At 42.6% G+C, this 17240-nt stretch overlaps 1 protein-coding gene across 2 annotated transcripts in view; it reads left to right on the forward strand.

Moving 5' to 3' along the window:
* Positions 1-17240, forward strand: part of iars2 (isoleucyl-tRNA synthetase 2, mitochondrial) — a 109082-nt gene that overhangs the window by 73789 nt on the left and 18053 nt on the right. For both annotated transcript variants that reach the window (XR_005462359.1, XM_038811998.1), the window contains exon 15: positions 10080-10188. Coding sequence is in view for 1 of the 2 variants with exons in the window: in XM_038811998.1 (XP_038667926.1) it covers positions 10080-10188 (109 nt within the window). In the remaining variant the exon portion in view is untranslated. The remainder of the gene's footprint in view (positions 1-10079; positions 10189-17240) is intronic.

Raw genomic sequence — 17240 nt, forward strand, 5'->3', positions numbered from 1 at the left:
TGTTATTGTATTCATGTAACATCCTAGAATGCTTTGTGTATCATTAATTATTTTGGAAACGCATTTGGTGTGTAACAATTGTATTTGCAATTTTGCTCACAGCAAGGTCCCACAGACAGCAGGAGGGTGAACGACCAGATCATCTGTTTTTGTTGATGGTGGTTGAGGAAGTAATGTTTGCCGCGAGTTTCCTTCTTTGTCTTTTTCAACAGTGCCATGAGATCATCAATATTTACCTAATCTACCAGTAAGGCAGACACAGCCTCAGTTGAACAACACATCTGCATTGAAGTATCAACTGAGATTATTGGCCCAAGTCCTCAACCCACCTTCTGACTGAGGGAAACATTGGCATCAACTGAACAGCCATTCCCTGTGATTACTAAAAGAAAATGCTGGAAAATCTCAGCGGATCTAGCAGCATCTATATAGAGAGAAAAGAGCTAATGTTTCGAATCCAGGTGACAAAGGGTCATCTGGACTCAAAACATTGGCTCTTTTCTCTCTCTACAGATGCTGCCAGACCCGCTGAGATTCTCCAGCTATTTCTTTTTGGTTTCAGATTCCAGCATCCGCAGTAATTTGCTTTTACCCTGTGATTCCTTATAGCGTTGCTACATCTTTGTTGCTGTATATGGTGCTTTGTTATATGTTACTCCTCTGCATTATACCTACTAGCTCTATATCTGCAGGTTTCTCTTGTACCTTTAAGATTTATTTCTCCATGTTGAAGAAACATCTTTTGACAAGTATCTATTCATTGTGTGTAAATATTTTAAAGAGGATGACAACACCTGTTCATGCAGCTGTATTTCTCACACACTTATTTGTAGTAATTCTTTTCAGAGATAAAAATACTCTGACTCTGTAAGCTTTAAAAAGATGTTTTCCAATTTTATATATCTGATTCAGGAGACACAAACTGGTTTCTGCTGGAGAGGAATGTTGTCCACTGAGGGAAATCGTCACTTCTGTAAATACTCCTCTTTAGCTAAAAAAACAGAGGTTGCAGTGTGTGACCTGGTCAAATGCTTGCAAATTCTACCGCATCTCAAATAAAACCCCTCATTCTTGGCATTGGGGATGGTCTGGGGGGAGAATTTCTACTGCGTTATCTCCCACTGTAACTTTGGCAGAACTCCTGGAGAAGTGGCACCATTGGCCGTTTTTAGCTCTTTACTATGTTTGTCAATGGGTTCTGGCAATGTCATCTCGAGTAGATTGCATGCATTTACTTCTAACTGGTGCTATTCTAACTTGTCGGAGAGCAGACAGGTCTTATTGCATGTGGGCACGGACTATTTCATTTTCTGAGGAGTTTCAAATGGAACTAAACACTAAAATCATCAATACCCATTCCCACTTGTGACTTTATGTTGGATGGAAGGTCATTGATGATGCAGTCGAAGATGGTTCGGCCTGGGACACTACCCTGAGGAACTCCTACAGTGAAACCTGGGGCTGAAATGATTGGCCTCCAACAACCACAACTGTCTTTGGAATGTCTAGGAATGACTCCAACCAATGGATATTTTCCACCCCGATTCCCATTGACTTCCCATTGCCAGGGCTCAATAGTGCCATGCTCAGTCAAATGTTGCTTTAATGCTCTCACCTCACCTCTGGAATTCAGCTCTTTTGTCCATGTTTGTACTAAGGCTGTAATGAAGTCTGGAGCTGAGTGGTCCTGGCAGAACCTAAACAGAGCATCAGTGAGCATGTTGTTGCTGATGAAGTTCTGCTTGATAGCACTGTCGATGACATCTACATCATTTTGAGAGATTGAGAGTAGACTGATGGTGCAGTAATTGGCAGAATTGAATTAGTCCTGTTTTTAGTGGACAGGAGATGGTTTTCTACATTGTTGGGTAGATGTCTACATTGTCGCTAGACTAGAACAGAGTGGTTTGTTCTGGTGCTAAAGTCAAGGCCTTGTAGCTTTTTCTGTATTTTGTGTGTTCAACCATTTATCAATATCACAAGAAGGAGGTAGTGATGGGCAAGCTAATGGGGCTAAAGGTAGACAAGTCTCCTGGCCCTGATGGAATGCATCCCAGAGTGCTAAAAGAGATGGCTAGGGAAATTGCAGATGCACTAGTGATAATTTACCGAAATTCACTAGACTCTGGGGTGGTCCCGGTGGATTGGAAATTAGCAAATGTGACGCCACTGTTTAAAAAAGGAGGTAGGCAGAAAGCAGGAAATTATAGGCCAGTGAGCTTAACTTCGGTGGTAGGGAAGATGCTGGAATCTATCATCAAGGAAGAAATAGCGAGGCATCTGGATCGAAATTGTCCCATTGGGCAGACGCAGCATGGGTTCATAAAGGGCAGGTCATGCCTAACTAATTTAGTGGAATTTTTTGAGGACATTACCAGTGCAGTAGATAACGGGGAGCCAATGGATGTGGTATATCTGGATTTCCAGAAAGCCTTTGACAAGGTGCCACACAAAAGGTTGCTGCATAAGATAAAGATGCATGGCATTAAGGGTAAAGTAGTAGCATGGATAGAGGATTGGTTAATTAATAGAAAGCAAAGAGCGGGGATTAATGGGTGTTTTTCTGGTTGGCAATCAGGAGCTAGTGGTGTCCCTCAGGGATCCGTGTTGGGCCCACAATTGTTCACAATTTACATAGATGATTTGGAGTTGGGGACCAAGGGCAATGTGTCCAAGTTTGCAGATGACACTAAGATGAGTGGTAAAGCGAAAAGTGCAGAGGATACTGGAAGTCTGCAGAGGGATTTGGATAGGTTAAGTGAATGGGCTAGGGTCTGGCAGATGGAATACAATGTTGACAAATGTGAGGTTATCCATTTTGGTAGGAATAACAGCAAACGGGATTATTATTTAAACGATAAAATATTAAAGCATGCCGCTGCACAGAGAGACTTGGGTGTGCTAGTGCATGAGTTGCAGAAGGTTGGTTTACAGGTGCAACAGGTGATTAAGAAGGCAAATGGAATTTTGTCCTTCATTGCTAGAGGGATGGAGTTTAAGACTAGGGAGGTTATGTAGCAATTGTATAAGGTGTTAGTGAGGCCACACCTGGAGTATTGTGTTCAGTTTTGGTCTCCTTACTTGAGAAAGGACGTACTGGCACTGGAGGGTGTGCAGAGGAGATTCACTAGGTTAATCCCAGAGCTGAAGGGGTTGGATTATGAGGAGAGGTTGAGTAGACTGGGACTGTACTTGTTGGAATTTAGAAGGATGAGGGGGGATCTTATAGAAACATTTAAAATTATGAAGGGAATAGATAGGATAGATGCGGGCAGGTTGTTTCCACTGGCGGGTGAAAGCAGAACTAGGGGACATATCCTCAAAATAAGGGGAAGTAGATTTAGGACTGAGTTTAGGAGGAACTTCTTCATCCAAAGGGTTGTGAATCTATGGAATTCCTTGCCCAGTGAAGCAGTTGAGGCTCCTTCATTACATGTTTTTAAGGTAAAGATAGATAGTTTTTTGAAGAATAAAGGGATTAAGGGTTATGGTGTTCGGACCGGAAAGTGGAGCTGAGCCCACAAAAGATCAGCCATGATCTCATTGAATGGCGGAGCAGGCTCGAGGGGATCTTATAGAAACATTTAAAATTATGAAGGGAATAGATAGGATAGATGCGGGCAGGTTGTTTCCACTGGCGGGTGAAAGCAGAACTAGGGGACATAGCCTCAAAATAAGGGGAAGTAGATTTAGGACTGAGTTTAGGAGGAACTTCTTCACCCAAAGGGTTGTGAATCTATGGAATTCCTTGCCCAGTGAAGCAGTTGAGGCTCCTTCATTACATGTTTTTAAGGTAAAGATAGATAGTTTTTTGAAGAATAAAGGGATTAAGGGTTATGGTGTTTGGACCGGAAAGTGGAGCTGAGCCCACAAAAGATCAGCCATGATCTCATTGAATGGCGGAGCAGGCTCGAGGGGCCAGGTGGCCTACTCCTAGTTCTTATGTTAAGTGAATCAAATTGTCTGCAGACTGGCATATGATGAGCAGGAGAAGGTGATGGATCATCTACTCAGCACTTCTGGCTGAAGATAGTTGCAAATGAGTCAGCTTGTATTTTACACTGATGTGCTGCATACCCCCATCATTGTGGAGTCTTCTCCTTTGGTTAGTTTAATTGTCCAACCCCGTTCACAAGTGGATGTGGCAAGGCTGCTGTACTTTGATCTGATCATTTGGTTATGAGATGACGTAGTTCTGTCTATAACACGCTGCTGCCACTATTTTAGCATGCATGTAGTCATGTGTTTTAGCTTCATCAATTCAGCTCTCATTTTTAGGTATGACTGGTGCAGCTCCTTACATGCTCTCCTTTACTCCTCATTGAACCAATGTTGCTCCACTGGCTTGATGGCAATCGTAGAGGGACGGCCATGCCAGGCCTTGAGGTTACAGATTGTGATACAACCACTGCTGCTGATGACCCACCCCATCTCATGGATGCTCAATTTTAAGCTGCTAGATCTGTTCTTGTGTCTATCCTATTTAGCAAAACGCTTGATTAGAAAGTTCTCTTATACAGGGAAAGTAAATTAGTGTGCCTTTTGCCCCATGTTCTTTTCATTGTACCTGTAGTATTGATGAAGTGCTGGATTGTTGGCGGTATTATTTTCTGGATGACCTATTAAATGAAAGGCTTATCAGCCTCCTTGGTGGACATAATGCATTTTGCTATTTGAAAAGCAGGAAGTTCTCTGTGTTCTAGCCAAAATTCTCCCTCATCCAAATCAAATTATTCAATCAGTCAGACGGTTGTGGAAACTTGCCATGTGCAATTTTGCTTCCTTGTTTCCCTGCGAAGAAGACTGCACTTTAAAATAAATCCATTAGTTATACAGTGCATTGGAAAATCCTGAGGATAATTTTATTAAATAACTTTCTTCAAACTCGTCTTGATTTTGCAAGTGTCTTACACATGATTTACAAATAAACTATTAAAGAGACCTGCCATATTAGATGCTGCTTTACTCTAGCAGTAAATTGTATTTTATATTATATAAGATTCCTGTTGTTACAAAACATTGTATTGCCCAGTTTACAAAGGCTACTGGACATCCGTGAGAACAAGAACATTTAATTAGACAGAAACATGGCATCTATCTTTTTGGAAAAAAAATTTTGGTTTTGATGTGGACTTTAACATAAATAGTTTAATTTAATGACTTGAAGATAAATTGATTTATATATGTTGGTAGAAAAGACTTAGTTGAGCATTATGATGCAATAATCTCTTTCAACACTATCATATTTGATAATATTTAACAGATCAGGTCAGTTAACTTTTTTTTAGATGAGCATATCTTAACTTTTTTATTTGTCAGTCAAAAAGCAAACATAAGGCAAAGGTTGATTTTATTACTCTACATCTTGCAGTAAATTATGTTTTGTAGAATTTCTCTTGAGGAAATTGAACATTTTAACCCTTTAAAATTCATGTCAAAGTTTGGCTTTTCAACAATCTTTGACCCACATTGATTTGTACAATTTTTTGATATCCATAATCAACTTCTCTGAGCAAAAGAGAACTCCATACTTCACCACCATTGCTTGTAAGTGTTTGCAAGCTAGCCCCTGAAAGCTCTGACCTTAAGTGATATCTCCTAGTCCATGACTCCCCAACCAGGGAGAAACTTACTATTCACTCTATTAGTTTCCCTTAATATCTCTTAAACATCAAAAGAATCACCTAATCACCATCTATAATCACCATCTAAATTCCAGGAACTACAACCCTAGTTTGGCTAATGTTGTCTGATAATTTAACCCTTTGACATTTTGATAAATCTACACTGCACCGTCTTCAGACCAGTATATTCTTCCTCAGGTAAGATGTGCAGAACAGAACACAGTATTTCAGATGTCATCCACTCAGGGCATTTTGAGGACTATAAGAAAATTACATATGAAATAGAATTAATCCAGTGATTAGATTTCTTGAACCAACAAATTTTGAAAAATTGCTTTCTGAGCCATTTTCGTTTAGAAATCGACTGACTATTGGGGAAAAAAAACTTTCATTACTGATATAATTCTAAAGGTCAGAGCTATAATATTTTATTAGTTTTTATTTTATAGTTTGCTTACTCATTAAAGTAAATATATCCTTATCAAGCTATCTTTCATAATGGCATTTTCAGAAAGGTGAAGCGTATCGTAATTATATGGCCCCCTAAACCTTTGGGACTTTGGAAGAGATTTTTATCTCATTGTTGGGAAGCACTGTGGCCCATCAGGCCACACTCTACTCTTCACCAACAGTTCTTATTAGTTGCCTTTATATGGCTAAGCAGAAACTTATTCAAAAGTATTTCTTTGGAGTTAGTGTATGTGAACTGAAAAGTGATCTGACATTTTGAGATGTAAGTTACACAAATATACACTGGACTCCAGATTATTTTTTTCATGTTCACTGATCAGTGTTCAGTTCTGAGCACCACAGGTCTTGCATTTGATCAAAACCGCTGGTACAATCTCAAAAATTGTTAAACCAAAATGTAATTACAGTCATAAGAACAGTTCTGAGTTATCCAGATTGCTTGCCTTAATCATTGTTTTCCTTCCGCCTCCTATTTAATATGTTTTTCTATTCCGATTGCTTTGTTTAATATTAACCAGACCACAAATTTTGAACAAAAGTAGCAGATCCTCGCCAAGACCTTGTGGGAGTTTCTGCTCTTGAAATGTTCAAATGCCTATTGCCAGTATGACTCCACTTCTAGCTCAGAGGTTTGCAGAGTCGTGGCCTCCAGCCTCAGCCAGTGTAATTAACTCATTGTCCATTTTGTATAATCCTTGAACTACATCTCTGCTACATATATTCTGTCTTGAATAAAGCCCCACTCACTAATTTCCTTCCTGTTCTTGTCTTTTTTAAACATTTAATGAAGGCTTTATGGTTTTCTAACAATAAAAGATACAAATACAAATGTAAACATAGTTTTTTTTTTACCAAACAATTTTATTGAGGTATTTTTCGGCATTGTAAACAGTTACAGACATCAACAAAAAGAAAGCAAAAAAGTGCAAACATCCACGTAGAAACAATACTTCAATCATACCATACTGCACAAGCCCGCTCCCCCCCCGCCCCCCCCCCCCCCCCCGGGCGAACCCCTGTACAGATCCCCTCAAGGCGAACTTAATTTTTTCCATACCCAGAAACCTCGACAGGTCCAAAAGCCATAACTCAGTCTTCAGGGGCTTTGAGTCCCTCCATGCCAGTAGTATTCGTCGCCGGGCTATCAGGGAAGCAAAGGCCAGAACATGGGCCTCTTTCTCACCCTGGACTCCCACGTCCTCCGAAACCCCAAAACATGCCACCCCTGGACCCATCATCACCCTTGTTTTTAGCACCCGGGACATGATTCCCGCAAATCCCACCCAGTGCCCCCTAAGCATCGGACATGTCCAAAACATGTGTACGTGGTTCACTGGAAATGTAAACATAGTTCAGTGCGTAACACATCCCTCCATCTCCCACTGTTCCCGCCTAATGTAGACAAAAAATAGCCTCACCTTCCCCCCCCCCCCCCCCCTTATTGAATCTGCTGACAGTTTAGTTTTCTCCAAAGAAGTCGATAAACGGCTGCCACCTCCGAATGAACCCTCACGTTGATCCTCTCAGGGCGAACTTAATTTTCTCGTCTGAGAAATCCAACCATGTCGCTAACCCATACCCCTGATTTCAGGGGCTTTGAGTCCCTCCATGCTGGTAATATCCGTCTCCGGGCTACCTATGAGGCAAAGGCCAAAACATCAGCCTCTCTCGCCCCCTGGACTCTCGGATCTTTCAACACTCCAAAAGTCGCCACCTCTGCACTCGGCACCACCCTCGTTTTTAGTACCGTGGACATGACATCCGCAGTTCTCTGCCAGAATCCCCTAAGCTTCGGGCATGCCCAAAACATGGTTTGCGGGCTCTCCTGCACACCTCACACAACGGTCCTCCACCACAAAAAACCTGCTCATCAGGGACACCATCATGTGTGCCCGGTGAACCACCTTGAATTGTATCAGGCTGAGCCAGGCACATGATGAGGATGAGTTGACTCTGCTCAGAGCATCCTCCCTGTCTTGCTGACCTACACTGGTTCTCTGTCCCTTAGTGCAGTGAATTCCGATTCATCATTTGCTAGTCAGTCCTCAGCCCCACCACCCTTTTCCTGCCATCTCCTTGGTGCCTGTATCCTTTCTTGAAAACCCACTTCTTTCCTTCTGATTTTCTATGCATCTTCAATCTCTTTGCCCAACCATTGGTGATGGAGGCTTAAACTGCCACATATCTATTCTGTGGAACATCCTTCTTAAACGTGTTTCCCTCCTCTATCTTTACTTTCTAAGACTTGTGAAAGCCTACTAATTATTTTGTAATGCTTCTTGCAATATTTTGATACATTAGATATATAAAAGCAAATGGTTATTGAACCTTCAAACTATTTCTGACCACAGTATTAGTATATTTTTCTAAGTTGTACCTTTCCACAGCCCCTCACTGTTAAGTCAATAACCAGTTATTTGGCTATTAACATCTGTTTTAACGTGTGCTTAGAAATACTTTAGCCATCTTCTTTTGAGCCACAGTCATAAATATCAATGCATGTACTTTATTTGATATAAAGCATCTCGTCAAAGCTCATGCCATTTAATAATACTCATTCTTTATGTCGGTATTATGTTGTATTCCCTTGATTTGTTATACCGTGATGTATACTTTAAATGACAATTTGCAAAAAAAGGAAGTTGAAGTTGCCACACACTTCCTTATTTGGGTGGAATGAATAATTGGCGGGAGAGTCAATCCCAGGCAACTCTTGCATGCCACCTAGCAATCAGTATGTGCCAGTGATTGAGACCCGGGAATATTTATTGTGGTCAACATTGTCAAAAGGCAGAGGTAGATTACTGAAGGGCAGGGATATAATTTGTACATTAAAAACTAAACTCAGCAGGAGGCAACTGCATGAGGAATTTTTCAAGAAGTCTTTGCCTGCTGAGGTTTTGTTCAGCCTACAGTGTTTTCTACAAACTGTTAAAAACTCTAGTGCTTTGTTCAATACTGAGCTGACCTTTAAAGTCCATCACAAAGACCGATCCACTTCCATCCCTAACTCAACCCATCTACTGAAGCCCTTGTTTATGCCTTTGTTCTGGCAGATGTGATGATTCCAATACTCAGTTGGCCTCCCTCCTCTATGCTCCATAAACTTCAGCTCATCCAAAAATTGATGTCTGTATCCTATTCCACACTATATTCAGTCCCTGACATGGTGGCACAGTGGATAGCATTGCTGCTTCACAGCACCAGGGACCTGGGTTCAATTCCAGCCTTGGGTGACTGTGTGGAATTTGTATGTTCTCTCCCTGTGTCTGTGTGGGTTTGCTCCGGTTCCCTCCAACAGTCCAAAGATGTGCAGGTTAGGTGGATTGACTGTGCTAAATTGCTCCTCAGTGTCCAAAGATCTGCAGGATAGGTGGGGTTATGGGGATAAGATCGGGTAGTGGGCCTAAGTAGGGTGCTCTTTCGGAGGGTTGTTGCAGATTTGATGGGTTGAATGGCCTCCTTCTGCAATGTAGGGATTCTAAAGCTTGAAATTTAACATTCTCATTCTTGTGTTTAAATCACTTTGAATCTCATTTTTCCTCTAGCCTTCTCCAGCATGGCACCCCTCTAAGAGGTCGCATTCCATATGGGCATCTCTCACTCCCTTTTCCCGCCATTGGTTGCTGAGCCTTCAGTCCTACATTCTCTCTGCCTCTTCACCTCCTTTTCTTGCCAAGCTGTAGTCACTTCTAATGTATACTCCTTTAGTTCCATGTCCATTGTTGTCTGATTATGTTTCTGTGATGTGCCTTAGAATGTTTCTCTACATCAAATCAAGTTGTTCTTAGTGGAAGAGTTGGGCAGAAAAGCTGAGAAATTAAACCTAAAAAAAGTATGATTATCTGTGAGGAAAATGTACATCCATTTTGAGTTTGTTTAATTGCACCATAGAATTTCTAAATTGCAAGGTGAAATTTTCTTATATGTGAATAAGAAGGCTTATATGAATCTTTCATTTAACACATTCTGTTCTCTTTCTAGATGAAAATAATGTGGCAGATGTGTACCTGGAGGGGAAGGATCAGCTGGGTGGTTGGTTTCAGTCTTCTATGCTCACCAGTGTAGCAGTTACAAAACAGATTCCGTATAGGTTAGTACTTTATTAACCTAATTAACTAGACTCATAGAAAGCTGATGGCACGTAAAGGCCACTTGGTCTATCGTGCAGGCGGAAAAACAAGCTACCCTACCTAATTCCACTTTTCCAGCATTTGGTCCGTAGTTGCAAGTTACAGTACATGAGATGTATATTCAGAAACATTTTAAAATGAGTTGAGGGTTTCTGCCTCTCCTAACCTTTCAGGTAGCGAGTTCCAGATACCTACAGTCACGAAAAAAGACTTTCCTCATCCCCCCTCTAATCCTTCGAACAATCACTTTAACTCTATGCCCCTTAGTCACAGAGCTCTCTGCTAAGGTAAACAGGTACTTTCCAACCACTCTGTCCAGACCACTCACATTTTTGTACGTCTCAATTTAATCTCCCCTCAACTTCCTCTGCTCCAAGGAGAACAATCCGAGTCTATCCAATCTTTCCTCATGGCTGCAATTTTCCAGTCCTGGCTATATCTTTGTAAATCTCCTCTCTATTCTCTCTCGTACAATTAATTTTTAGTTACATTAATAATATATACGTTAAAACATATTAGCTTATACATTTAAGATAATTTCCTTTCCTCCTCCGAACACTGCATGGTTGACAAAGAGCATGTTGAATTTTTTTTCAGATCTATTTGGTAAATTTGTGTTTGCCATGCTAAACCTAAGTAAGTGCTCATGTTGAGGTATAGGATTAAGACATTCTACTTCCCCTTTGCATTAGTCTATATAATCCAATACAAGCGGCTTGGGATATAATAGTTTCTGTGCAAGCTGCTGTCTATTAGTCAACTGCTTGTTTTGAAAATAGTTTAATTTTCTTTAACCCAACTGTGGTAGTGCTAATCACTGCTTAATGCTAGTCTCTGTCTCTGCTACTTTTCTTGCAGTGAATTACCCCAAAGTGGTTGTTGAATTTGATAAGTTGAAGCTGGAACAAAAGCACTAGCTTTATACTAGAGCTGCAGTCCCTCCAGTTTGTCCTTGCTTTTTGTGCATCCTCCCTTCCCAGCTTTGTTATTCAATTTGCAAGTTGTTGTCTTCTCCACTTTCAGGAGTATTTATCTCCTGCACCTGCAAATTCAAGGTGGGCAGCCTGCTCTTGGCCACTCTTAATATTCTTGGCTGGCTGTCAGGAGGTTTGTAATGACTTTGGTGGAGGTTGCCCACCTGCCTGCCCATCTTTTTGGTTTTCCACCTTCCTCCCGGAATGTGATGATTGAATATCTGGCTAAGCTCTGGGTACATTTGTGTAGGGAATATGTTTGAGATCGGGAGCATCCAGATTTGTTCCACATGGAACATTTATTGCATGGTTGAGTTCAAATGCAAGTTGAAGAGGTGATGAGGTTCACTGTGGAACCCATTGCTCACAGCTTGATTAAGTATTGTTCAATTTTGCATATGCTAAACGAACTGCAATAACATTTTCAAACTGAAATATATAAAGGAATAGTTAGAATATACAGTGTAAAAGGAGTCTCTGATGGCTCTCTGCAGAAGTAATTCATCTAGTCCCATTCCCTGACTTTTCCTCATTACCAGCCAATCCTTTGTCTTCGAATAGTTATCACACACCCTTTTGAAAGGCGCGATTGAATCTGTGCCCACCACAATCATAGGCAGTGGCAATACATTCCAGATCCTAACAACTCCCTGCATAAGTAAGCTTTTCCTTGTATCGCCCTTGATTCTTATGCCTTTTGCTTTATACCTGCGACCTCTGGTTCCCAACTCTTCCACCAACAGGAACAGTTTCTCCCTATCTACACTGTCCAGAGCTCTCATGATTTTGAATATCTGTCTCAAATCTCCTTTCAACCTTCTCCAAGGAGAACTGGCCCAGCTTCTCCAATCTATCCTTGTAACGGAAGTTCATCATGACTCACGACATTCCTGTAAATCCTTTCTGCGCCCTCTCTATTGCCTTCACATTCTTTCTAAACTGTAGTGCCCATAATTGAACGCATTAATCCAGTTGAAACCAAACCAGTGTTATCTAAAGGACCACCATAACGTCCTTGCTTTTGTACTCTAAACTTCTATTTATAAAGCCTAAGATGCCATATGTCTTATTAATGCTTTGCCAACCTGCTCTGTCAGTCTCAGTAATTTGTACACATATACCTCTAGGATCTTGCACCCCCTTCAGAATTGTACCCATTATTTTGACTTGTCCTTCCTCATTCTTACTCCAAAAATATATTACTTTATACTTCCCTTGCATTAAATTGCACCTGATATAAGTCCACACCGTCCAGCAGCCTACCTGCACTTGAAGGTCTACCTCTGGCCTTCCCACAGTTCACAATACTTCCAAGTTTAGTTTCATCTGTACATTTTGAAGATGTGCCCTGCACACGTAAGTCTAGGTCATGATTATAGATCAATAGGGCAGCACGGTGGCCTAGTGGTTAGCTCTGCTGCCTCACGGCGCTGAGGTCCCAGGTTCGAATCCTGACTCTGGGTCACTGTCCGTGTGGAGTTTGCACATTCTCCCCGTGTCTGCGTGGGTTTCGCCCCCACAACCCAAAAATGTGCAGAGTAGGTGGATTCGCCACACTAAATTGCTCCTTAATTGGAAAAAATAATTGGGTAATCTAAATTTAAAAAAAAAAAATATAGATCAAGAAAAGCAATGGTGCAAATGCCAGTCGCTGGGGTACCCCATTATAAATCTTCCTCCTGTCTGGAAAAACAACCATTCACCACTATGTATTCCTGTCGCTTGGTCAACTATATCCATGTTGTCACTTCTTCACTTGTATTCCACAGACTTAAAAGCTGACAACCCTATCATGTGGCACTTTATTAAACACCAGTTGGAAGTCCCTATCAACTGCACTACTCTTATTGGAAAACTTAATCCAGTTTGTTAAATGCAGTTTGCCTGTAACAAATCCATGCTGGTTCTCTTTGATTAATTCACATTTATCCAAATGACTGTTAATTTTGTTTTGAATGATCGTTTTAAAAAGTTTCCCCATCACTGAGGTTAAACTGATCAGTCTGTAGTTGCTGGGCTTATCCTTATAACCTCTTTTGAACCAAGGTGTAACTTGCAATTTTTGTGGTCCTCTCGCACCACCCATGAGTCGAAGGAGGATTGGAACATTACAATTAGTTCCTTCGCAGTTTTGTTTCTTGCTTCCCTGAGTATCCACGGATGCAATTGATCTGACCTGGTGACTTTAAGTAAACCTGCTCAATTTTAATCCATCCATTGTCTCAATTACCTCATCTTTCTTCTTCAGCATCTTCCTTGCTAAGGTACTCGTTACCTCAGCCTTGTCTCCATGTGTAAATCTCCCCTTGGGTCCCTACTCAGCCCCACTCTTTTGCCAACCTTTGTCCTTTGCTGTTAGCTGCCAAGTTCGCTCATGTTCTTCCCCTCTGAACCTTTTATATTCAACCTGTTTCTCAATTATATTCAGGGGAGGCGGTGGCATAGTAGAATTGTCACTGGACTAGTAAACCATAGACCCAGAGTAATGCTCTGGGCACCCAGGTTCAAATCCCACCTCTGCAGATGGTGAAATTTGAAGTCTAATGATGCCTATGAAACCATTGTCGTTTTTTTTTAAATTTAGAGTAGCCAATTATTCTTTTCAATTAAGGGAAAATTTAGCATTGTCAATCCACCTAATCATGGGCGGGATTCTCCCTTCTGGGGACTAAGTCCGGAAAACGGCCGGGAATCACACTGGATTTTTTCCTCGAAGGTCCGAGGTGATTCTCCGTTTTCCAGGGGCTAGCAGAGCCTTGGCATGCGTCCAGCAGCTCTGGCTGTCGGCGGGGCCCTGCTAGCCAGACCGTGCGGCCACACGTGCGCACGCCGGCCGCAAGCGGGTCCGCGCATGTGCACGGCGGCTCACCTCGGCGCGGGTACCACCGACCCGCGGAGCCACACAGCGAGCCCGCGCGGCGGAATTTAGGTTCCTCCCAGATCATGATTGCCCGCCCATCGGTGGCCCCCGATCGTGGGCCTGGCCACCGCTGAGGCCCCCCCCCGGAATCAGATACCCCAGTCCCCCACCAGGACCGCCACTGCAGCCGCGGGTCGCAGCTCACGCCGGGTGGTACCACATGTAAACCACGCCGGCGGGAGTTCGGCCTGTCGACCGCGGAGAACCACCGTGGGGGCCTGTTCCAACGGCCCCCGACTGGCGCCGTGTGAACGGGACTGGCGGGTCCGTGGAGAATAGGTAGCAGAGCATGATTGTTGTAAAAATACACCTAGTTCACTAATGTCCTTTAGGGAAGGTGCAGCCCGTATCTGGTCTGGCCTACATCTGATTCAAGATCCACAGCAATGTGATTGACTCAATTGCTCCCTCAAGGGCAATTAGGGATGGGCAATAAATGCTGGCTCAGCCTGTCACGCACAGGTCCCATGAACGAAAAGAAAAACATTGTCTTACACAGAACAAAGAAAAGTACAGCACAGGAACAGGCCCTTCGGCCCTCCAAGCCTGAGCTGACCGTGCTGCCCCTCTAACCTAAAACCTTCTACACCTCCGGGGTCCGTATCCCTCTATTCCCATCCAATACATGTATTGTCAAAACACCCCTTAAACATCCCATCCTACTCATGCAGTTGTCAAGATCGTCACTATCGTACCTGCTTTCATCACCTCCTGCAGCAGCGAGTTCCAGGCACCCACTACTTGGAAGAAACTCTTGATTAGACTGCATTTTTCACTAATTTGAGGGATGTAACACTGGGTGATTGTGACTCCAGACACGTCAAGGTGCCCTTAGATAAACTGGACATAGTTCTGTGCATTTTCAGGTAGATTTCAAACGTCTTGATTTTGCCGTGCTGGTGTTCCGGATAGGCAGAGATACATACTGAACTTCTTTCTTGTTCAAGATCTCTAGGTTAGCTGGAAAATGTGGTCTTATGCACCATTTTTCTGCTTCATCTTCCTCTCAATCTTTCTTATCATCGAGGAAGCTCTGGCTCTGTCCTACCTCTCCCCCTTGTGGAAATGCACCTCCACTGATCCCGAATCATCACTTCTTTAAAGCTCTGCCTTTGATCACTTACGGTTTTGCATGCCAATTTTTGACCTATTTTACATGGACTAGATTTGCTCTCGCTGCTTTGAATTTGGCCCTCTCCCAATTAATGATTTTTTCCTCATAATTGCTCCAAACTGCACATAGACTTCGACTCCCCATATACTTGAATTGGAAGCAGCTCAGAGAAGGTTCAGAGAAGGGATTGTTTTATGATGAAAGGTTGAGCTTGTTGGGCCCACACTCATTGGAGTTCAGAAGAATGAGAGAGAACCTTTTGAAACAAAAGTTCTGGGGAAGCTTGAAAGAGTGGAGGGTTGAGAGTCTGTCTCCTCTTGTGGGAAAGCTGGAACTAGGAGCAGTTTTGGAATAAGGGGACTCCCATTTGAGATTAGGGATGAGAAATGTCTTGTCTGGGGGGTTGTTAATCTTTGTAATTGTCTTCCAGAGAGAGCGGCTGAGGATGGTTCATTGAATATATTCAAGGCTGAGTTAGACAGATTCTTTTTTTGTTAAATTTAGAGTGCCCAATTCATTTTTTCCCAATTTAGGGGTAATTTAACGTGTTCAATCCACCTACCTTGCACATCTTTGGGTTGTGGGGGCGAAACCCACGCAAACACAGGGAGAATGTGCAAACTCCACACGGACAGTGACCCAGAGCCGGGATCGAATCTGGGACCTCGGCGACATGAGACTGCAGTGCTGCCATTGCGCCACTGTGCTGCCTACACAGATTCTTTATCTACAAGCTGCCTATTGTTAAAGATGGTGCAGACAGGAAAGTAGAGCTGAGGCCACGATCAGATTAGCCATGATCTTATTGCCACAAAATAATTAAAGGGATAGACAGGTAAGATGTTTCCCCTGGTTTGGAATCTAGAACCAGGAGGCACCATTTCAAAATAAGGAGGAAACCACTTGGGACCAAGATAAGAATGATTTTTACTTGGAGGGTTGTGAATCTTTGGTATTCTCTACCCCAGAGGGCTGTAGAAGCTCAGTCATTAAGTGTATTTAAAGCAACGTTTGACAGATTTCAAAATACCAATGACATAAAGGATCTGCACCAACCCTCTGAGAGAGCACCCTACCTGGGCCCACTCCCCCACCCTAGCCTCGTAACCAAGCCGGTACATCCCTGACAGTAAGGGTCAATTTAGCATGGCCAATCCACCTAACCTGCACATCTTTGGACTGTGGGAGGAAAGCGGAGCTCCCGGAGGAGACACGGGGGAAAATGCAAACTCCACATAGATAGTCACCCAATGCAGGAATTGAACCTGGTCCCTGGTGCTGTGAGGCAGCAGTGCTAACCACAGTGCCACCATGCTGCCCCAATTATTCTGCTCTTAATTTTTGTTTAATGCAATGTTTATCCTTCTCCTAACCTAAAACTTATATTACGATACCTAAAATCCCCAGTCTAATTTCTCTATAGATTTGCATCATATGTATTTTATTTATTTTTTTATTTTTTATAAATTTAGAATATCTAATTATTCTTTTCTCCAATTATGGGCAGTTTAGCTTGGCCAATCCACCTATTCTGCTCATCTTTTAGGTTGTGGGGGTGAGACCCACGCAGACATGGGGAGAATGTGCAAACTCCACACAGACAGTGACCCAGGGCTGGAATCGAACTGTGTCCTCGGCGCCATGAGGCAGCAGTGCTAACCACTGCGCCACAATGCTGCCCAACATCGTCTGTTTTTTCCAAGCAAACCTGTTCCTCCATATCCTTCCCACTACTTGGTGGCTGAGTAGTGCATGTGAGGGTACCTCTGTTGTTTCTCAGCTCTAACCAAATAGTTTCTGTCTTGACCCCTCTCGGACATCCACTCTCTCCAGTACTAATATTCTCCTTGATCAATTCCTTCCCTATCTTTCCTGAACATCAAGCATATTTGGTTATCAGTTCTTTTTTTAAAATCCTGGTCTCTTTCACCGCCATGACATCATATTCCCACTTGGCTCTTTATGCCTGCAGCTCACTAACCTCGTATACCACACTGCATTCAT

The sequence above is a fragment of the Scyliorhinus canicula genome, chromosome 1 (genome assembly GCF_902713615.1).
Source record: "Scyliorhinus canicula chromosome 1, sScyCan1.1, whole genome shotgun sequence".
In the NCBI taxonomy this organism is placed as follows: domain Eukaryota; kingdom Metazoa; phylum Chordata; class Chondrichthyes; order Carcharhiniformes; family Scyliorhinidae; genus Scyliorhinus; species Scyliorhinus canicula.